Source organism: Onychostruthus taczanowskii, unplaced genomic scaffold (assembly GCF_017590055.1).
Source record: "Onychostruthus taczanowskii isolate IOZ18803 unplaced genomic scaffold, ASM1759005v1 scaffold9, whole genome shotgun sequence".
NCBI lineage: Eukaryota > Metazoa > Chordata > Aves > Passeriformes > Passeridae > Onychostruthus > Onychostruthus taczanowskii.
In genome coordinates this window covers 9,114,575-9,135,867 of record NW_024506993.1, presented here as the reverse complement: position 1 = coordinate 9,135,867, position 21,293 = coordinate 9,114,575, and the positions used below count along the sequence as shown (strand labels likewise).

General features: G+C 61.1%; 4 protein-coding genes across 9 annotated transcripts; 2 read left to right on the top strand and 2 right to left on the bottom strand.

Moving 5' to 3' along the window:
- Positions 1-326: 326 nt before the first annotated feature.
- Positions 327-12,273, top strand: BRPF1 (bromodomain and PHD finger containing 1). Of its 5 annotated transcripts, none has more exons than XM_041425493.1 (13): positions 327-982; positions 1,866-2,825; positions 5,066-5,222; positions 6,310-6,441; positions 6,787-6,915; positions 7,873-8,185; positions 8,675-8,986; positions 9,961-10,248; positions 10,338-10,485; positions 11,040-11,176; positions 11,262-11,380; positions 11,487-11,641; positions 11,729-12,273. In XM_041425493.1, the coding sequence occupies exons 1-13, from the start codon at positions 345-347 to the stop codon at positions 11,910-11,912; spliced, it is 3,672 nt and encodes a 1,223-aa protein (XP_041281427.1). In that variant the 5' UTR covers positions 327-344; the 3' UTR covers positions 11,913-12,273. The 5 variants fall into 5 exon arrangements, with proteins under 5 accessions (XP_041281427.1, XP_041281424.1, XP_041281425.1 ...); XM_041425490.1 differs by having other exon boundaries at positions 11,708-12,273; XM_041425491.1 differs by having other exon boundaries at positions 8,672-8,986; positions 11,040-11,161; positions 11,708-12,273.
- Positions 12,274-12,323: 50 nt separating this feature from the next.
- Positions 12,324-14,289, top strand: OGG1 (8-oxoguanine DNA glycosylase). Of its 2 annotated transcripts, XM_041425501.1 has the most exons (7): positions 12,325-12,635; positions 12,717-13,003; positions 13,080-13,259; positions 13,339-13,517; positions 13,592-13,733; positions 13,826-13,875; positions 13,950-14,289. In XM_041425501.1, the coding sequence occupies exons 1-7, from the start codon at positions 12,526-12,528 to the stop codon at positions 14,010-14,012; spliced, it is 1,011 nt and encodes a 336-aa protein (XP_041281435.1). In that variant the 5' UTR covers positions 12,325-12,525; the 3' UTR covers positions 14,013-14,289. The 2 variants fall into 2 exon arrangements, with proteins under 2 accessions (XP_041281436.1, XP_041281435.1); XM_041425502.1 differs by lacking the exon at positions 13,950-14,289 and having other exon boundaries at positions 12,324-12,635; positions 13,628-13,943.
- CAMK1 (calcium/calmodulin dependent protein kinase I) lies at positions 14,236-17,817 on the bottom strand. Its single transcript, XM_041425500.1, has 12 exons — positions 17,743-17,817; positions 17,208-17,321; positions 16,369-16,500; positions 16,072-16,146; positions 15,865-16,003; positions 15,643-15,769; positions 15,485-15,560; positions 15,278-15,390; positions 15,105-15,183; positions 14,920-15,007; positions 14,706-14,832; positions 14,236-14,628 (listed from the first exon to the last, which is right to left on the bottom strand). The coding sequence occupies exons 2-12, from the start codon at positions 17,291-17,293 to the stop codon at positions 14,573-14,575; spliced, it is 1,098 nt and encodes a 365-aa protein (XP_041281434.1). The 5' UTR covers positions 17,294-17,321; positions 17,743-17,817; the 3' UTR covers positions 14,236-14,572.
- Positions 17,818-18,177: 360 nt separating this feature from the next.
- TADA3 (transcriptional adaptor 3) lies at positions 18,178-21,240 on the bottom strand. The gene is made up of 8 exons (XM_041425499.1): positions 20,659-21,240; positions 20,301-20,551; positions 20,050-20,155; positions 19,755-19,896; positions 19,500-19,603; positions 19,297-19,406; positions 18,978-19,163; positions 18,178-18,902 (listed from the first exon to the last, which is right to left on the bottom strand). Exons 1-8 carry the CDS (start codon positions 20,863-20,865, stop codon positions 18,710-18,712), a joined length of 1,299 nt encoding a protein of 432 aa, XP_041281433.1. The 5' UTR covers positions 20,866-21,240; the 3' UTR covers positions 18,178-18,709.
- Positions 21,241-21,293: the final 53 nt, after the last annotated feature.

Genomic DNA, 21,293 nt, shown 5'->3' with positions numbered 1-21,293 from the left:
GAGAGGTCCGGAGGGACCGGGAGGACCGAAAGGGTGAGGGGGGCGAGGGGGACCGGGTTGGGGCGGGGCCGGGCGGTGGCAGCGGGGTCTGTGATTCGAGGCGGCAGATTCGCCATCGTCATCGCGGCGCGACCCGGCCCGGCCCCGCCGTTCCCACGTGGCCTCCCCGCCCTGTCGTCGCTGCCGCCGCCGCCGCCTTCCCCGTCCCCTCCGTCCTCGCTGCCGCCGGTCCTGCCCGGTGCTGCTGCCCGGCGGTGCCGTGGCGAAAGTGCGGTTGCTAAGGGCGGCGCGGCGCTTTACCCAGCGGCCGCCCCGCGCCAGGCGCCGCCGCAGCTCCATTAGCCATGGCCCGGCCCGGCCCGGCCTCGGCCCCCCGCGGCCCCGCCATGGGCGTAGATTTCGACGTGAAGACCTTCTGCCACAACCTGCGGGCCACCAAGCCGCCCTACGAGTGCCCGGTGGGCACTTGCCGCAAGATCTACAAGAGCTACAGCGGGATCGAGTACCACCTGTACCACTATGACCACGACAACCCGCCCCTGCCCCAGCACACCCCCCTGCGCAAGCACAAGAAGAAGGGGCGCCAGGCCCGCGCCGCCAACAAGCAGTCGCCCAGCCCCTCCGAGACCTCCCAGTCGCCCGGCCGGGAGGTGATGACCTACGCCCAGGCCCAGCGCATGGTGGAGGTGGACCTGCATGGCCGCGTCCACCGCATCAGCATCTTCGATAATCTCGACGTGGTGTCCGAGGACGAGGATGTTCCCGAGGAAGTGCCCGAGAATGGGAGCAATAAGGAGAACACGGAGACGCAGAGCGTCCCGCCCAAATCTGGGAAGCACAAGAACAAGGAGAAGCGCAAGGACTCCAACCACCATCACCACAACGCCTCGGCCAGCACTACCCCCAAGCTGCCCGAGGTGGTGTACCGAGAGCTGGAGCAGGACACCCCTGATGCCCCGCCTCGTCCCACCTCCTACTACAGGTATTGTCCGTGGCTGGGTGCAAGGAGACTCCTAGGCTCATGCCCTGGGTTTGGAGGCAGGATTGGCCCCACTCTGTTTAAGTGACTTGACCGTGGCTGCTGGAAATGGCCTTTGTCTGCCTCTCCCAGGTCTCACAGAACTGGCTGTTCCATGGCTTCAGGCTCCTGGGGCTCTGCCTGGTGTCACCACAGTTCTGAGGGATCTGTGCATCTACAGAGCTCTCAGTTGCTGCTTAGGTCATTTCCAGCAGTTTGATTGCTGTGCTCTTTTCTTGCTGGAGCAGCACCTAAAATCAAAGCAAAACCTAAATGTGTCCTTTTGCCTCTCATTCTCTCTTTGGAGGTATGCTGGGATATTTTCAGAGCCCTTCAGCACCAAGGTATACCTGTAGGATGTGTCTGTTTGTGAGCATACTTCTTAATTGTTTTCTTCCAGTACTTTGTGAGAGATCTGGTGGATGCACTGGCCCCAGTTAATACCTCAGGCAGGAGTTAACAGGCCCCATAACCAGAATTAACGAAACATGGCACCTTCATGCATGGTTATCGTGTCTTGGCCATGAGGCTGCCTCCAGAGCACTGGCACTTGCTGGGTGGCCCATGCAGGCCCCCTCCTTGTACTGATGAGTCTCCAAGGCCTGACCTTGCTCCTTAGACCAGAGTTGTTTTGTCTCCAAGCTGCTGTTGTTCTGCTGTGCTAGTCAGGGTGCAGCAGCACCTTCCGCTTCTGCACATTCCTGCTTTGTCCCTGTTTCTTTATTTTGACTTACAGCTCAGCTGGAGCATTTGAACATTCCTTCAGTCACAGACAAGTCGTGGAGTTGAGGCTCAGCAGCTCCAAACGTGTCAAACATGCCCTTACTTTCCCATGCTGTCCTTCCAGGTACATTGAGAAGTCGGCAGAGGAGCTGGATGAGGAGGTGGAGTACGACATGGATGAGGAGGATTACATCTGGCTGGACATCATGAACGAGAGGCGGAAGAACGAAGGCGTGAGTCCTATTCCCCAGGAGATCTTTGAGTACCTGATGGACCGGCTAGAGAAGGAGTCCTACTTCGAGAGCCACAACAAGGGGGACCCAAACGCCTTGGTGGATGAGGATGCCGTCTGCTGCATCTGCAACGACGGGGAGTGTCAGAACAGCAACGTCATCCTCTTCTGCGACATGTGCAACCTGGCTGTGCACCAGGAGTGCTACGGGGTGCCCTACATCCCCGAGGGACAGTGGCTCTGCAGACGGTGCCTGCAGTCACCCTCGCGCGCTGTGGACTGCGCCCTCTGCCCAAACAAGGGGGGGGCCTTCAAGCAGACGGACGATGGGCGCTGGGCACACGTGGTCTGTGCCCTCTGGATCCCGGAGGTGTGCTTTGCCAACACCGTCTTCCTGGAGCCCATCGACAGCATCGAGCACATCCCGCCCGCACGCTGGAAGCTGACCTGTTACATTTGCAAGCAGCGTGGCTCCGGGGCTTGCATCCAGTGTCACAAAGCCAATTGCTACACTGCCTTCCATGTCACCTGTGCCCAGCAGGCCGGGCTGTACATGAAGATGGAGCCCGTCAGGGAGACGGGCGCCAATGGTACCTCCTTCAGTGTGCGCAAAACCGCCTACTGCGACATCCACACGCCGCCAGGTTCCGTGCGCAGGCTTCCCGCCCTGTCCCACAGTGAGGGGGAAGAGGAGGATGAGGAGGAAGAGGAGGAGGGGAAGGGCTGGAGTTCTGAGAAAGTCAAAAAAGCAAAGGCCAAGTCTAGGATCAAGATGAAGAAGGCGCGGAAGATCCTGGCAGAGAAACGAGCTGCAGCGCCTGTGGTTTCTGTGCCCTGCATCCCCCCCCACAGGTACGACCTGCTGCCCTCCCTGGACTGGGGAGAAGTTTCTCCTTTCATCCGTGCTTTGTGCTCTGCTTCGCATGCGGGCATTATCCTATTCCCCTCCTTAGCTTTTTGCACAGGTACTTCTCACTCTGTTGCCGCAGAGCGCTGTGGTGGTTTCCTCTGGGAGCCCTGCAGGGAGGCAGGGCCATGCACTGCCCCACAAAGGTGTCTGGGCCCTCGGCAGGGCAGGAAATAGCTGCTGTTAGTTTAACAGTAGAGAATGAACTTGGCTGGATGCATCAGGAAGCAGCTGGAGGTTCCCAGCACTCCTTTCCTGTTGCGCTGACCTCAGGCACTGGAGTAAACGAGGCAGGGAGGAGGGAACTGCTCTCCTTTCTGCTGAGGTCTGTTTTCTCCTGAGGCTGTGTCAGGCAAAAGACAGAAGTGTGGGAGTGATTCAGGCCTGGGAAACGGGCTAATCCCAGAGTTATTTTGGCTCTGGAGCAGAGAGGTCTGGGGTCGGGATCCCTGTGCTCTGCTGAGCAGAGCTCATCCATCGCAGCAGCCACGTTCTGCTTGCTGGGCTTCCTCAGTGCCGTGTGCCAGGCACAGCAGCAGCTGCTCCTTCTTGGCGCTGCCTGTTGGAGCAGGGCCGGGCAGCCACGGGTGCTGAAAGCTGTCTGAGGAGGGGTGGCTGGAGAGCACCAGGACTCCTGCCTGCCAAGGAACACCGCGGTCCTAAGGCTGAATCCCCAGTACGAGGCCTCACGAGGGGTTATGTTTCTGTCACATTCCAAACCTGTGGTTTCATGGGAAGGTGTAAACACCCTGCAGTTACAGTTGCAACTGCTTTATGCCTTGCTCTTGTTAGATTGTTGGGCTGGCGTGCAAATCCCAAAACAAGAGCATCTAAGAGCCTTGCCAGAATTTTTCAGTGTAGTTTATAACTCTGGATGTCCTCAGCAGCATGTAAAAGCACATAAGGGCATCCTAGGATGTTTTTGGATCTCATTGTCACCCTGCAGCAGGCAACACCCAGTTGAGCACAGGTTGGGCTTGGAATCATTTGCCTCTGTGGTGGTGAGCCACCAATCCTGAGCTTCTGAGCTCTCCTTCCTGTGGCAGGAGCTGTGCTGGGGCTGTGGCCATAGGACATTGTCAAGACCCTCAGACCCTCAAGACTTATCTCCTGTGCACTTGGAAAGGAGCACATGGAAGCCATGGGCTATGCTCTCTGGGCATCATTCTGGTGACTTGGGGAGGCAGGTCTGCCACTAGGCTGCTGGCTTTTTACCACGGTCTGTTTGTGTCCCAAACTTATGTTTTTGCTCACTCAGGGCTTGCTCCATAGCAAGAGCCTCTTTTCTTATGTGGGAACGTGCTGGCAGGCAGTTTGTAGGGTCTTGCTGCTATTGCATTCACAGTGAAACCTACACTGAGCTAGAATCCTGTTGGGATTAATTAATTCTTCAGCGGCTGTTGCCAGAATGCCACATCTTCCTGTGGGAGCTGTGCTTGGCCAGTGATGGCATATGAGGCAGCTGTCCCCAGTGTCTTCAGCTGAGGCTTATGCAGATTGGGTCATCCCTTGGGAAAAGCTGTCCCTGGGAGGTGGGGAGATGCTGAAGGTTCATCCCTTTGTCATTCTACTAGCTGGGCATCTCTGTCCAGCTCTGCTGAGCAAGGCTGTCCCAGCCCTTCCAGACTATCTGCTGTTGTAGGAAGTGAGCAATCCCTTTTGTGGTGTTCTAGGCTGTTCATGATAGTCTTGGATGGGATGTCTGTTGTACTCATGCCTCCTGCTCCCTCCTCGTGCTTTGCCAGGATTTGAGTTTCTCTGGTAGCATTTGGCCAGATCCCCCCATCACAGCAAGTGGCCCTCAACCAGGTAAATAATGGTTTTGGGGTAGTAGCACCATAACACTTGTGGTCTCAGGGACCATGGGAGCTGTTAAAGGTCCAGGCCCCAGTGTGGCTGTCTTGCACCCCAACCTGCCCCAGGCTTTGCCCAAGAGCTGACAAGAAGTGGAAAGGAAGAGTGTGTTACGCTGAGGCAAGAGGCAAGGCTGCACATTTCCTGGCATCCTCTGTTGTGCCTACACTGTGTGACTCGGTGTTACAGAAAGTCCTGGATGTTCTCTGCCTGAGGAGCTTCCCAGCTGTGCTGGGGTGGCCTTGCTGCTACATGTCCCTAGCCAGGGCTTCTTCTGCAGCAGCCAGGCTTGCTTCATTGATGGACTCTGTGGTTCTTCTCCTTTCCTCAGGCTCAGTAAGATTACAAACCGTTTAACCATCCAGAGGAAGAGCCAGTTCATGCAGAGGCTGCATAGCTACTGGACTCTGAAGAGACAGTCCCGCAATGGTGTCCCCCTGCTCCGCCGCCTTCAGACACACTTGCAGTCACAGAGAAACTGCGACCAGGTAAGGGCTGCTTGTTGGGGGGCTGCAGGGAACCCTGGCTGTGTGCATGCTTCCTGCGCCTTTGGAGCTGTGGGCTTGGAGCCTTTGCTGCATGCAATGCCTGCGGGTGCAGAATGGGGGTCAGGGGTATGAGCTTTCAGATGAGGAAAGGGCAGCCCCAGCTGCTTTTGCTGCTTCACCTTCTCCTCCGCTCTCAGTGTTCAGAGAATTGCCAGGCAGCGACGCCACTGGCAGCCTGCCACAAGAAGGGAATCCTGCCCTCTCAAGCTGCCACACTGAAGGTATTTCCTTTCTTGTGCCTGCATTTAGCCAGTAGTGATGGCAAACCTGTCAGAAATGGCTGTAGTATGAGGCCACTGTGCCAGGCAGTGTTGAGAGAGATGGCCAGGGATCTCCAGAAACAGTCTGGATCAAACCAAGGCCTCGCTTCTAGTTTCTAATACTGCTCCAGGAGTGCTCCTTCTGGGTGCTGCTTCCAGCCCACAGTCAGCACTTCACAGATGTGAAATCTGGTGCCAGAGAGGAAGATTTTTCTTCTGCCTCCCCATCTGAGCTGTGAATCTTTCTTTCTGAGCCCTTTGATGACTGTGACTGGGCAGGGGTTTCTCCTTCCTTTGTCTGCTCTTATTATTTTTGCTGGAGAAGAGTTGAGGCTGCTTCTGCTCAGTTTTGGCTATGGCAGGACAAAAGCTGTAATTTTTTTGGTGCTCCAGAAATGAAAACAACTAGAGCTGTTGTTCCCTTTTTGAGCTTTGAGCTTTTTGCACTTTGTCAGAGCTGCACAGACCTCTTGGGCAGCTGCAGGCAGTCATGTTAGGAAGAGTATTTCCAAATTTCCAGAGGCTCAGGATGTGCACCTCCTGACATCCTAAGGGCTTGATGACCAAAGGGCAGATAGCCCTTTAGCTCTTGCCAGAGGAGAAACTGAATCACCTGCCTAGGTTACAGAAAGGAGCTGTGACCTTTGCTGCACCAGCAGGTCAGGCGTGCTGGTTCCCTTTGCCAGGGAAGAGCCTCAGCACACAGTCAGGAAGGTGGAGATGGGAGCACATCTTCTATCAGCTCATGGTCTCTGATGTTCCCACAGAGAGACACTGAGGATAAGAACTGGGCCCTGAAGGAACAGCTGAAGTCATGGCAGCGCCTGCGCCATGACCTCGAGCGTGCGCGCTTGCTGGTGGAGCTGATACGCAAGCGGGAGAAGCTCAAGAGAGAGACGGTAACGATTGCCCCTCCTTGGGGAGCTGCTGGGGTGGGCATCAGCAGGGGCTCCTTAGTGCAGAGTGCTGTAGGTGTGCCGGGGTCCCCTCGGCTGTGCTGCGCTCTGCTCCGATGGCTCCGAGCAAAGGTGGCTGCTCTGCAAGGCACAGGTGGGATGCACAGGTGCTGGAGCCGGTGTTGCACCTCTGCTCCCCAGGAACGGGGCTGAGGGGCGGTCCCTACCCCTCAGCAAGGAGAGGAGAGGGGTTGCTGTCCTGCAGGGCCTCACTGCTGCTCCCTGGGGACAGTTCCCACTGCCTGGCTGGGGCCAGGGGCTCAGCCTCGCTCTGTTCCTTTGTTTCAGATCAAAGTGCAGCAGGTGGCACTGGAAATGCAGCTGACCCCCTTCCTCATCCTCCTCCGCAAGACTCTTGAGCAGCTGCAGGAGAAAGACACGGGCAACATCTTCAGTGAGCCGGTCCCTCTGTCTGAGGTAACAGAAATCTACGAAGTAAGAACCCCCTCCCCAGATTTCTACTTCACTCAAACTTGTCCCTTGCTCGTGCCAAGGGCTGCCCAGGGTGTGTTCTGGTCCAGAAGTACCCTGAGCAGCCTGGTTCTGGCTCATGCCAGCACCACTCACTCATCAGAGCGGGTGTGCAGCAGTGCCCCTCCTGGGTGAGCCAAATGCCAAACAGCTGAGCTGGTGACAGCTGGGGCACAGCACTTGGCTCTTCTTCTGTGTGTATTACTGGTGACACCCCAGGGTCTGTGAGCAGCTGGGGATTCCCACTGGGAAAGGCAAAGTGCCAGCCCTTAGCAGTCGGCGTGCTCTTACCTGTCCTCTTGTGAAGGCCTCTGCTAGATGACTGAGCACAGCACAGAGATGGGTTTGACCCTTAGACTGCCATTGCTGCAGGCAGGGGAGACAATTCCTGAGACTGTCACTGAGTCCCCGCCTGGGAGCATGGCAAAAGTCCACATGGTCTCTGCAAGGTTCTGGCAGCAGGTCAGCATGGAGGCATCTTAGCAGATGGGGAGGAAGGCTGCACCCTCTCACCTGCCACCTGGACGGCTATGTTTTACCTTTCTGCACTCACCTTCACCCCTGGGGCTGCACTTGCAGCACTCTCTCCAGGGAATAACATGTAGCATACTGAATCCCAGCTGCCTGCAGGCAGGAGTTGAGGACAGGATGCTGGCATGTGTGCTGGAGCTGTAAAAATGCTTCGGAGCGCATATCCGCTCTAACAGGTTGAGCACAGCACATGGGCTTCCTAGTCCGGAGGCGTTGCTGTTCCTCAAGCTGCAAAAGCAGACGGCATTCCCCGATGTGCATTTGGGCAGAGCACAGGGAGTGATACCTGATTCCTCTAACAACTGTTTTCTTGGAGCAGGTGCTGCTAACTGTGGCTCCTGGGCTTTTAACTCTGGCTCTTTCCTTATGCAGGTCCCAGACTACCTGGATCACATCAAGAAGCCAATGGATTTTCAGACAATGAAGCAAAATCTAGAAGCCTATCGCTATCTGAATTTCGATGACTTTGAGGAGGATTTCAACCTGATTATTAACAACTGTTTGAAATACAATGCCAAAGACACGATCTTCTACCGGGCAGCCATCCGTCTGCGGGAGCAGGGAGGTGCTGTGCTCCGGCAGGCTCGCCGGCAGGCAGAGAAGATGGGCATTGACTTCGAGACAGGCATGCACTTCCCCCACTGTGTAACAGTGGAAGAGGCTCAGATCCAAGACATTGAGGACGGTGGGTACTCAGTCCCTGTCCTGGGGTATGAGGGCTACTAAAAGGTAAAGCCTGGGCAGAGTCAAGGCACTCAAGAGTCTGAGCTGCCTCCTCTGGGAGGTTAAGTTGAATGCTGGGCTGTGTGTCCCCACTCCCTGGAGACCTGGTGCTTTTGGTAGCCAGGTACTTAGCAGCTCCATTAGGTTGGTTGTAGGCAGTGGTTTGTCTGTGTGTCCTTTCTTTCCTGTTCCAAACAATGCGAACCCCAGTATTCTCCAAACTGCTGATCAGCCTGCTTTCCCCAGTAGTCCCAACTGCCTGAGTTCCCAAAGGGCTCCTTCTATTGGTCTTTTAGGATAACTTCCCTAAAGGGTCCACAGGTGTTTGGTGCCATGCCAGCTCCTTCTCCCCTTCAGGGAACCTGGATTGCCTCATGCCCTTTCAGGTAGAGATGCTCCACTGAGTTCCTGATTTCTTCCATCCATCTGCTCCTCTTTGTTTCCCCAGAAGATGTGCGGCTGCTGCTCTCAGAGAATCAGAAGCACCTGCCGTTGGAGGAGCAGCTAAAGATCCTGCTGGAGCGGCTGGACGAGGTCAACGCTGGCAAGCAGAGCATAGGACGGTCCCGCCGGGCCAAGATGATCAAGAAGGAGATCACAGTCCTACGGCGGAAGCTCGCTCACCCGCGGGACCTGGGCCGGGAGGGGCTGGAGCGGCACAGCTCCTCTGCCAGGGGAGTCCTGCAGTCCCACAACCCCTGTGAGAAGGACCTGCAGACAGACAGTGCTGCAGAGGAGAGCAGCAGCCAGGAGACTGGCAAAGGTAATACTCCCTCCAGAACTGCCAGTCTGAGGAGCCATGGAGAGCTGCCTCTGGACAGGCCTGTCTGGAGAGAGACTGCCCTGGCAGGTGCCTCCTTAGGCAGGAGGACTGTGTGGACAGCTCCCCACACACACCTTGCTCTTCATTCCTCCGTGGGAACGAGGCAGGTGGCCTCTTGTGGGACAGTCCCTTATCCCACATTCCCCTGTGGGGACTCCTTGTTTCCTGTAGTCCCTCCCTTAGGGGCTGGTGCCAAGTATGATGTGTGTGCCTCCCCAGGCTCCCTCCCAGCATGCTCACTGGATAGTTTGTAGTGAGCTGTGCCAGCCAAGCAGGGGGGATTGGATGAAGGGGGCCACGTCCTATGTGTGAAACAGCCACAGCCTGGTGTGTATTTGCCCTTGGGGAGGGTTGGCAGGTTGCTGGTGTTCACAGCTGCGCCAGCAGTCACCTGGTGAATTCATCTCTTTGTCAGTCGAGGAGCTGGATGCTGTTCCAGAGACTGACAGTTCCAGCTGTGTGATGTGGAGCATGAGGTGGATTGTTTCCTTCTGATAGGACCTACCAGCTTGGCCATGTTGCCTGGTTTCTAGGGGCATTATGGAGCAGGCTGCCTTCGGTGTCCCTTCCTGCTGGAGGGCATGGGAGGGAGTTGCAGCAGCAGTGACTGCTGATCTCCAAATGCTCTCCCAGGGCTGAGTCGAACAGGCCAGCTGCCAGCTCCCTGGATGGAGAGGCTGAGCTGGGCTCTATGGGGAGCACAGCAAAAGCACCAGGCAGAGCTACCATGTGTCACTGAGCATTTGCCACGTCTGCATCTCAGTCCTGTCCCCTAATCACTGGGAAAAGCAGGCTCTTCCTACAGTGAGGGAGGATCTTCTGAGATAATGTTCCCCAGAAACAAAGCTGTTTTGTGATACCACTGCCATGCAGTCCCTGCCATCAGGGCTGCAGCTGACACCTCTCTCTTCCAGGTCTGGGTCCCAATTCTTCATCTACCCCAGCACATGAAGTTGGCAGGAGGACCTCTGTGCTCTTCTCCAAGAAGAACCCTAAAACTGCAGGCCCTCCAAAACGTCCAGGACGCCCCCCAAAGAATCGAGACAGCCAGATCCCTCCTGGGCATGGGAGCAGCCCTATTGGGCCCCCCCAGCTCCCAATAATGGGGTCCTCCCAGCGGCAGAGGAAGCGAGGGCGAAGCCCGCGCCCCAGCTCCAGCTCAGACAGTGACAGTGACAAATCCACGGAGGACGCTACCATGGGTGAGTGCAGCTGGGCAGCTGCGTTCCCACTGGCAGCACGTGGCAGGCTCTGGTGCAGTGGTAATGCTCTTTGTTGGGGTGTTTTTCAGACCTGCCAGCCAACGGTTTCAGCAGTGGGAACCAGCCCGTGAAGAAGAGCTTCCTGGTGTACCGCAACGACTGCAATCTGCCCCGGAGCAGCTCCGACTCGGAGTCCAGCAGCAGCAGCAGCAGCAGCGCTGCCTCAGACCGCACCAGGTACTGCCCCTGCCCAGCTCTGCTGACAGCCGTGCTGCCCAGGGTGGCAGTGGGCAGCTCTCAGCCTTGAGTTTCTGGACAAGCACCCTGTTTGGTGGTCTCCGTCTCGTTCATCCTGTAGCACAGCTGCTAATCCCTAGAAGTCTGTGGGATTTGTGCCTTTTTTAATGTAAAACTTAAAAGGTGTGAGTGTGTGGCAAAGGGCCAGTAGGGAGCATGAACTAGGAAACATGAATTCCCTGTTGGCACAGCAGCTGCTCTGCCATTGGCCCTTCCAGCAGCTAGTGCCAGCAGCTTCCTGCCTGCGCCTCTAATTCGGATGAGGGCACATCTTCTGGTCCTCCCAGGTGGAACTGGGTGAGGGTCTGGCTTGCACCCTGGCAGAAGCACCATCCCACCTTTCTGCCTGGTACCCCTGCCAAGTCCTTCCTGGTGCCAAGGCCGGCAGTTGGAGGCCACAAGCCCTGGTGTCCCACCAGCCTGGCCCTCTGGAAGACAGTTTGTGGAAGCTTAACGTGACTCACTACTGATAGCTCTGCTCCCTGTCTCCACAGCACAACACCCTCCAAGCAGGGCAGAGGGAAACCCTCCTTCTCCCGAGTGAACTTCCCAGAGGACAGCAGTGAGGACACATCAGGGACAGAGAACGAGTCCTACTCCGTGGGCACGGGACGAGGTGTGGGGCACGGCAGTAAGTACTGTGGCTGCACAGCTGTGTGCCTGGCTGGCACCATCACCCAGGGGGACACAGCTGACTGCCCTCTCCTCCTGTGCAGTGGTGCGTAAGGGCATGGGGCGTGGCGCAGGGTGGCTGTCTGAGGATGAGGATTCTTCCCTGGATGCCCTGGACCTGGTGTGGGCTAAGTGCCGCGGTTACCCCTCCTACCCGGCGTTGGTGAGTACTGCCTGTTATCGGGGCCTCTGAAATCCATGTCCCCTCCCTGCAGACTGGCTCTTGGGGTCCCTGTTCTGCTCTCAGCCCTCCCCTGCTCGTTTTGCAGATCATTGACCCCAAGATGCCGCGGGAAGGCATGTTCCACCATGGGGTTCCCATTCCCGTGCCCCCCTTGGAGGTGCTGAAGCTGGGGGAGCAGATGACTCAGGAAGCACGCGAGCACCTCTACCTTGTCCTCTTCTTCGACAACAAGCGCACTTGGTAAGGCCTGGGCGCCGAGGGCTTTGGTGGGGGGGTCCCCAGAGACGATTGTAACCCTCAAACGAGGTGGCCCCCCGCTCTCCACAGGCAGTGGTTGCCCCGGACGAAGCTGGTGCCTCTGGGGGTGAACCAGGACCTGGACAAAGAGAAGATGCTGGAGGGCCGCAAGTCCAACATCCGCAAGTCGGTGCAGATCGCCTACCACCGCGCCATGCAGCACCGCAACAAGGTGCAGGGCGAGCAGAGCAGCGACTCCAGCGAGAGCGACTGAGCCGGTGCCGCCGGCCGCTCCCCCGCCGAATCTCAGGGCAAACGGGGCTCGGTGACCCCCACCCCGTGCAGCTGGCCTGCACCCACGGGGGGCCGGGGCACCGGGAGGGGTGGGGCCGGTCCCCCGTGCCCCCCTCACTCTCCCGTTCCCGGTGCCCGCTCCCCCAGCCCAGCGCTCCCCGGGATGCTGTTCTGGCCGCCGCCGTGCCCCAGGGCGGCTCCCCGCGCCCCGCACCCCCGTGCTGCCCCCACCCCTGGGCCCAGCCCCTGGCCGGCCCCGCGCTCGGACGTTGTTTGTATTTATTTTGAAGGAAGAAAAAAAATCTATTGATTCTTAGAAAATAAACCTCCACTGCGGAGCCGCGGCCGCTGCGGGGCGGGCATGTGCGGCGGCAGCGGCCCCGCTTCCGGCTGCGAGCGGAAGCCGGGCGGGGAGCGGCGGGCGCGGGTTTCTCTATGGTGGGGAGTGGCGGGGCCGGGCCCGGAGCTGCGGGGCCGGGGGCACGGGCTGGGGAGCTCTGGGGAGGTGTGGGGCCGGGCCGGGGCTGTGGGGCAGCGCCGGGCGGTGCCCTGACCCCCCGCGGGCAGCGGTGCGCGGGTGCTCCCCGGCCCCCATGAAGCTGCGGGACGCCCCTTCCGTCTGCCCGTCCCTGTGGCGCTGGTTGCCGTGCCCGCCGGCCGAGCTGCGCCTGGACCTGGTGCTCTCCTCGGGACAGAGCTTCCGGTGAGCCAGCCGGGGGTCTCGGGTGTCCCCCGGCCCAGCTGGGCGCGTCCGAGCCGGCCCCGACCCCCCCGTGTGCGGCAGGTGGTGGGAGAGCAGCCCGGGGGCGTGGACGGGTGTGCTAGGGGGCCGCGTCTGGACACTACGGCAGGACGGGGATCGGCTCTGGTACACGGTGTACGGCGAGGAGGAGGAGCACGAGGAGGGGGAAGAGGGGGATGAGTGCCCGGCCAAAGCAGCGAAGCTGAACGCGGCAGAGACGGAGCGGATCCTGCGTGACTACTTCCAGCTGGACGTGGGGCTGTCGGCCCTGTACCATGCCTGGGGGGCGGCCGACCCCCTGTTCCGCAAGGTGGCCAATGACTTCCCAGGTGAGGCGGCCCCACGGAGCTACAAGGGATGGCCATAGCACCTGCTCGGCATCCCCTCACAGCGTCCTGCCTGCAGGGGTGCGGGTGCTGCGGCAGGACCCCGTCGAGTGCCTCTTCTCCTTCATCTGCACCTCCAACAACCACATTTCCCGCATCACTGCCATGATCGAGCGCCTCTGCCAGGCCTTCGGCCGCCGCCTCTGCTGCCTCGATTCCCGGCCCTTCCATGCCTTCCCATCCCTCTCGGCGCTCACAGGTCCACCAACACTTCGCTGCTGCCGCTGTCATCTTGCCATGGCCGCGCCTGTGCCCAGTTCCTCTGCTGTGCCCCCCAGGTGCTGATGCCGAGGCCCGGCTGCGGGCGCTGGGCTTTGGGTACCGGGCCAAGTTTGTCAGTGGGAGCGCACGGGCCATCGCTGAGGGGCTCGGCCCCGAGGGGCTGTGCCAGCTCCGCACCGCGCCCTATGCCGAGGCCAGGAGGGTGCTGTGCGCCCTGCCTGGCGTAGGTGCCAAGGTGGGTGCCAGGACGGGGGTGGGACAGGGAGCAGAGACCAGCATTGGGGGCTGACTGGGTGCTGCTGGTGGCAGGTGGCCGACTGTGTCTGCCTGTTGTCCCTGGACAAGGCGGAGGCGGTGCCTGTGGACACCCACGTCTGGCACATCGCACGGCAGCGCTATGGCGTGGCGCTGGGCGGCAAGAGCCTCACCCCCCGGGCCTACCAGGAGATCGGTGAGGGCAGGGCTGCATCCTGATGTGGGACCCTCAGGGATGGTGGATGGTGCAAGCGTACCCCCACACTGGTGTTCACCCTCTTTCTGCAGGCGACTTCTTCCGGGGGCTGTGGGGCCCTCGTGCTGGCTGGGCACAGGCAGTGAGTATCCCCCCTTCCTGGCACTCTTGCCCCCCAACCCAAGCCATGCCCACCGCATTATCTCCCCACTCCAGGTCCTGTTCTGTGCTGACCTCCGCAAGGGCCAGAAGCCAGCCAGCAGCCAGCATCAGGCCTGAGAGAGCTGAGGCTGGGACAGCTTTGGGGGTGGGCTCCTCTAGGGACACCCCAGGAGGAACAGAGGCTTGAGTGGGACACTGCACCTGCTGCCAGCCTGGGACGGAGGAGTGTGGGCTGCTGCCTGCCCACTGTGTGCACGGGGGAAGCTGCTGCCCTGGGCCGTGAAGCTGGGGAGGTCAGGGCTGTGTCCAACTCCCTCAGTGCAGAGCTGAGCCAAGCACCTTTGGCCTCTTGCCTTTATTACAAGCAATAAAATAGAAACATCCATTTGGAAAATTGTCCTTGAACATGCTGGGCTTGGGGGTGTGGGACAGTGCCAGGCCAGGCGTGGAGGGAAGGGGTGTGGGAAGGGGCCTGGGACAAAGCCCCAAGCTGGGGGGCTCTGTGGTGTGCTCCTGCCCCAATGCAGAACTCTGCTGTGAGGCTGCAGAGGGGGCAGCTCCACATAACCAGGACAAGCCAAGCAGGGTGCCTCCACACTATCCCCTGCTCCTGCACTGCAGAGCCCCCCCACCCCACATGGCTGGGCCCCCTTGGAGGCAGCTGTGTGGGGCTGTGCTCAGTCTGGTGGGAGACGCTGAGCTCTGCTTGTGGGTGGGCGCCCACACTCCGACCCTGCAGGGAGGATCAGTGTGAGATCCTGGTGGCAGCCCTGAGGGGTCTGGGAGGGGGATAGGGGTTTTGGGGCTCACCATTGCTGGTCCCGCCGACCAACCGTTCACCGGGGCTCGTGGGAGTTGTCTGCCCAGGGATGTCCTGGCTGGTTCCCAGCTGCAGCTTTCTCATGTGTCTCACCACCGCCGTGGCGTTGAAAGCTTGCTACTGACCCCACAGTGTCTGTCAGCTGGTAGGGGGTGCCTGAGGGGCTGCTGCACCCCCTAACACCCACCAGCACCCCACACTCACCTTCCATTTGCTCTTTGCAAAATTCTTCTTGATCTGCTCACTCACTGACTGGTGGATGTTCTTGTCCAGGGCAGTGTCCCCAGCAATCCTGGAGCAAGACAGAAGTCAGCCAAGGCACCCCTATCCCATAGCTGCTGTGGGGTGAGCTGGAGAGGGGGGCAGACACCAATAGGTGTCCCCATTACCAGGGATGCTGCAGGGCTTGCTCACAGGTGAATCGCTTGCCAGGGTCCTTCTCCATCAGGTGCTGGATAAAGTCCTTGGCTGGAACAGAGCATGGAGCAGCTCTGAGCTCCTCTGGGTACTGTGAAGCTACACCAGGCTCACAGGCCCCACTGCCCTCGTGGTCCCAGCTCACCTGAGTCCGAGATATCATCCCAGTAGGGTGAGTCGAACTCATACTCGGCCTGCAGGATCTGCTCAAAGAGCTTGGCATCATTCTCATCATAGAAAGGAGGGTAACCACAGAGCCTAGCGGGGCAGTGAGGAGAGGGTTGCTGGTCCCAGGCAGCTCCAAGGTGCCAGGCCCCCAGGAGGGGAAGGGAGTGGGAGGGTGGATACATACAGGATGTAGGCGATGACTCCGATGGACCAGCAATCCACTGCCTTGCTGTAGGGCTTCTGTGCTAGCACCTCAGGGGCTGGGGGGGATGGCAGCGGTGAGGGGGGACCCGAGCCTGTGGGGGGATCCCGACCCCACACCTAGGGGTGGTAGGCACTCACCCACATAGCCAGGGGTGCCACAGGCTGTGGACATGACACTGCCACAGCCCTCGATCTTCGACAGCCCGAAGTCGCTGATCATGATCTTGGAGTCCTCATCCATGCTGTAATAGAGCAGGTTCTCGGGCTGCGAGGAGAGGTGGGTAAAGGGAGGGGTGACACGGGGGTCCCCTGCTGCCTGGTGCCATGACAGTGCTGTGTGTGTCCCCCTGAACTGCTCACCTTCAGGTCACGGTGGACGATACCCATGTCATGCAGATATTTGACGGCGTCGAGGATCTGCCGGATCAGGGCGCTGGCGTCCCGCTCAGTGTAGAAGCCCTTCTCCACAATGCGGTCAAAGAGTTCCCCCCCCGAGACCCTGCAGGGACGGGCAGCACCCGTCAGCACGGCCCCCCCGCCCCTCTGGAGCCCCCCAGCGTCACTCACAGCTGCATGATGAGGTAGAGGTGGGTGCCACTCTCGTAGATATCATCCAAGGCCACGATATTGGGGTGCTTGATCCTGCAGGGGGAGGCACAGGGGGTGGTGAGAGGGCACCGGGCTGCCCCCACGCCAGCCCCCAGGGGACAGGGAGCAGCCAGGCTCCGTGCCGCAGGCCGTCACGCGCCGCTGGCTATTTTGGGCGCTGGCAATAACGTGCGGCAACGAGTGCTGGCATGGGGGGCTCTGCCGGGTGGGGGGCGCAGAGTGAAACCCCCACCCTGGTGCTGGGACGGCCCCTACTTGTGGAGGACGGCAATCTCGTTCTCAATGCTGGTCTCCTTTCCCTCCAGTGCCTTCTTGGCAATGCACTTGATAGCCACGAGCTTCCGCGTCGCCTTCTCCTCCGCCAGGACCACCTCGGAGAAGGCCCCCCTGGGAGGGAGAGGGATGAGCAGGGCACGGGGCCGCCAGCCGGAGCTGCCGATGCCGCCATGCCACGATTGTCATGGCGACAGGCAGAAAGTCCAGCTATTTATAGGAGAAAGGCAAGCAGGAGCGGCTGGCTGGGATGGCCGGACACGGACCCTGCCAGCGACAGGATGCCTGGAACCCTCCGCCCTCCCAGCGTGGCTGCACCATCCCCATACCAGGCAGGGCAAGGCTGCGGTGTTGCCGAGGTCGAGCTGTGCTGGGGCTGAGCCCCCATGGGGGTTGCAGTAGCCCTCTGCTGTGCCATCCTGTGGCAGCCAGGGCCACCCAGAGCCAGCCAGAGCTGTTGGCAGTGCCCAGGTGGGGAAGAGACAGGAGGGACAGGCTGTGTGTTCGTGCTGTGCTGGGCCCTAAGCCCTGACATAATTAACGTGCTAATCCAGCCTAAGAGCCTTACCATGCCATGGGCACTGCCAGGAACCCCTGTGCCAGCCAGGGAACCATGCTCAGGTACCCTCAGCACAGCCCAGGAACCAGCCATGCCAGAGGGAGGTGGCACATGTGCCCCACAGCATGTCCCCTCATATGCAAGTCCCGCCTTAGGCCAGGATTTGGCTGGTTCCACATGGAAGGTCGGGCAAAGCCTGAGGGGCCAGACCCATCACCACAAGTGGGCTGTCACTGGCGTGTCACCCCAGTCTGCAACTCACGTGCCCAGGACATCTCGGAAATCATAGATCCGCTGAATATCCTCGATCCTCTTCTTCCAGCTGGGTCCATCCTGCCCCAGCGGCATGGTGCCCTGTAGGGCCACCCACTCCCACCTGTGACACGAGTGGGGACAGGCTGTCAGCGTGCTGGGACGGCATGGGGACACGGGGATGACGGGGTGCTACAGGCTGTCATCCTGGGGTGATGGGAACAAGCTGTGTCCACGCAGGAGTTTTGGCGTAGGTTGCCCCAGTGGGGAAACACGCTGGGACCCTCCCGATGCCCGCCCCTGGGGCGGGTGCAGGGCGGGCAGGCAGCAGGAGCGCTCCAGACACACGCGTGGGTGCCCGGGGGGTCCCCACCGCCATTCCCCACGCCCGCCAGCTGGCACAGCCGCGCCGGACGGGACACGCGTGGGAGCAGAGCTGCGTGGCGCGGCTGGGCGATGCGCAGCTCCACCGCCGCTACTCGGTGCCACGCGCGGGCACGACCTCCTCGCGTGGGCACGCCGCCCCCGCCCCGGCCCGCCCTTACCGACGGCCCCGGGCCCGGGCCCCGCGGCGGAGCGGCGGCGACTCCTCCCGGCGCGGCGCCGCCGGACAGCGCTGACGTCACGGTGAGGGGCGGGCACGCGCGCGGCCGCTGCCAATGGGAGGGGGTGGCTCGGCCGCGGTGGGAAGGAGGGGGACACGCGCGACCGCGGGAAAAGCGCGGGGACACGCGGGAAAAGCGCGGGGAGGGCGAGAAGCGCGGCGCGGCATCACTCACGCACTGCCCCCACCCCGTGCATCTGCTGTGGGGATGCGAGGGCATTCCTTGGGTAGACACGAGTGGAGCTGCAGGACAGACCCGGCCCCGCCACTCCTCGCCCCCCTCCCCAGACCAAACCCAGCACCAGCAGGACCCACCCCCATAGCCGGGCAGGGCTGTCCCCCAGCGTCACCCGCACGCCATCACCTGCACGCCATCACCTGCACACGGCTGCCTTTATTGCCGGTGCTCGCGGCAATAGAAACCACCGGTACATGGAGAGCTCGACCACCCACCCACCAGGCCCCTCACCCGTCCAGCCGCTTCCCCTCCCCACTCCCCCCAGTCCACCCGCGGGGCTGGGATCTCCCCCTGCCCCGCATCACAGAGAGGGACAGGGGACCGCAGGAATGGCACCATCACAGGCGCCACGTCTGGCCCCTGCAGTGACCTGGCTGATGTCACCCGAGTAACAGGGGAGTGCAGGGGGAACACGGGAGTGGAAGCCACCAGCTGGAGTGGGGGTGTTCAAGGGAGGGACCTCCGCAACTCCAGGGGTGCCCAGCTTGGGTCAGTGACAGCCCTACGCAGGGAGGGGACAGCAGCTGGGCTCCTCCGTCCGAGTAGGGAGGCTGAGCAGACTCAGGGCATGGGGGAGGCTGTGCCAGTCCCATCCCGTGGTGGCAGGGCTCAGGCAAGGCAGCCCCCTGCGGGTGATGTCCACACAGACTGGGGGGGTCCTTGGTCCCTGCTACCCATCCAGCAGCTTGAGGATGCTCTCCCGCTCCTTCAGGGTCTTCCAGGCCTGGTCCTTCTCCTTCTTGGTGGGCGTGCGCTTCTTCTGCCGGGCAGCCATGATCTTGCGGAATGCATCCATCACCTCGTTGTCAGCCATGCGCACACGCTGCCGCAGCTCCTGCCGGTGCAGCTCCTCCTTGGCCAGCCTGGGGGGCACAGGGGGGGTCAGGCCCTGCCAGGCAGCCCCCCGCCCGCACCCATCCCAGCCCGCTCGCTCTCACCGCAGCAGCTCGTGCTTCTTGGTGCGGTTGTGCGCGCTGAGCGCCTTCAGCTCTGCCTGCCTCTTGCGTAACTCCGCCAGCACCTCGTCCTCCGAGTCCTCAGCCGGGCGGTCCTCTGACTCCAGCAGGCCCTGGGCCACCAGCTCCTCCTTGATCCGCCCCTCCAGTGACTTGGTGTGGGGGACACTGCCAGGGTGGAGAGTGGCTGCTGCCCACCACACGGCCTTTGCTGCCTGTGGCTCACAGCGGCAGGGAGCCAGCAGCGTGCTCGGTGCACCCACGGGCAGTGCTGAGCTCTGGGCCCGCCTCAGCTGCTCACCTGAAGGGCTTGTTCTGGCTGCGGGGAGATGTGCCAGCACCGTCAGCCCCCGAGTCCTTGCCGGTGATCTCAGGGATGGGGGAGTCCTCAACAGGGGAGATGATGTTCTCCTGGCGAAGGGACCAATAGGGAAGGGTTGCAGTGCAGGGTTTTGGCAGCAATGCCCTACAGCGCCAGGCCACCATGGCACAGTGCCCCCTCACCTCCACAAGGGCCTGCAGCAGACGCTGTGTCAGGGGACCAAAGGGACACCCATCCTCTGGCTGCTCGTGCTGGGCTTCTGACTTCTTCAGGAGAGCATCGACATCTGGGAGGAAGCAGAAGAGGAAAAAAAGCAAGCCCAAAGACACAGAGATGAGCAGTGGGGCACGGCAACCTCAGCCCTTCTTGGGCTGGGCTCCACTGGGCACAAGCACTCCCAGCCCCTCTGGGCAAAGGCAGGGGTGGGATTGGGGCACCTTTAGTGTCCAGCTCAGTCAGCGGCCCCAGGACACCTTTCTTCTTGTCGGCAGCAGCTGCTGCCCGGGCTCCATCCTTCTGCTCCTCCAGCAGGTCCTCTTGTGCCCAGCGCTGGGAGTAATGCTTCCCCAGCGGTGGAATCTGGAAGAGCACAGCTCAGCACAGCTCCTGGAGCCTCTGCCTTGCCTCCCACCTCACCACTGCCACGGCAGCATCCCAGGCAGGAACAGTCACTGTGAGGTGCCAGAGGGGATGGGGAGAGAGGGCAGAGGAAAGGGCTGAGGAGCTTTTCACCTTGTAATGCTCAGCCTCGTCCTCTGGCGGCTTGAGCAGCTCCTCCAGGACTCTGACCTCCTCGTTGGTGAGATCGGCACAGTACGGCTCCACCGATGCCCAGAACCTGCAAGAATGGGTGAACTGTGAGAGGGAGCTGCAGGGGAGCACGTGGAAGGTGACACATGTCCCCTTTCCCCCGTGGCCCCTCTTCTCTCGGGCTAGAGGCAGCCCTTGTGCCATGTGCTCCATGCCTCCCAACACCCGCACACCTGTTTGGAGCATCATTTTTGGGGATGCGAGGCACATCAATGGGATCATCCTGGAACTCATATTCCTGGATCTTGGGCTGCAGGTTCTTAGACTTGGGCCGGCCAGGCCCGGGCCCAGTTCCATGGCCCCCTTTGCCCTCCAGCTTCTGCTTCTTGGGCTTCCCATGTTTTACAGATGTGCCCACATCGTGGTCCTTGCTGAGCTTCAGGAACCGCCGGTCGCCCTTCTTATCCTGCCAGTCCGTCAGGATCTGGAAGAGAGCGGTGTCCCATAAGATCCCGTGCCAGACCAGAGGCAGCCCCTTGGTGCAAGGAGCCGGAGGGAGAGCCTGTCCCTGACCCAACGCGGCCCCAGCACCTGTGTTTCAGCCTCCAGGACGCGAAGGCGGCGGCTGGCAGAGGACAGCAGCGTCTCCAGCTCCAGCTGCAGTGTGTCCAGCTCCTCGATGCCGATGCCATCGTCCTCCGAGCGGGCCAGCACGGCCGTGTAGCGGGGGCACACTTTCACGTGGTCCACCGACTTGAAGTCATGGAACTGCAGCGGGCAGTCCTTCAGCTCGCTCATGGCGGTGGGGAGCGGGCACCGAGTGGGCTCTGGGGGACCGAGGGGAACACGGGGGAAGCCGGGAGGGGATGGGGCGGAGTGAGGGGCTACGGAGGGTCGGGGGGCATCGGGGCTCTGCAGAAGCCGGGCTAGGGGATCACGGGGCGCTGAGAGGAACGTGGGGAGAATCACCAGGGCGCTGAGGGAACGAGGCGGGGGGGAATCACCGAGGAGCCCGGTGGGGGGGATCACCGAGGGGAACCGGAGGGAGATCACCGGGGGCTGCGGGGACGACGCGGGGGCGGCCCCGGGGCGCAGCGGAGGCCGCGGGGCCGGGTCTGGGCCGGGCGCCCCTTCCGGCCCCGCGGGGGCCCCGCCCCTCGCCGCCCATTGGCCGCTCCGCGCCCCGCGCCGCCGCTCATTGGCTCAGCCCGCCCTCCATCTCCCTT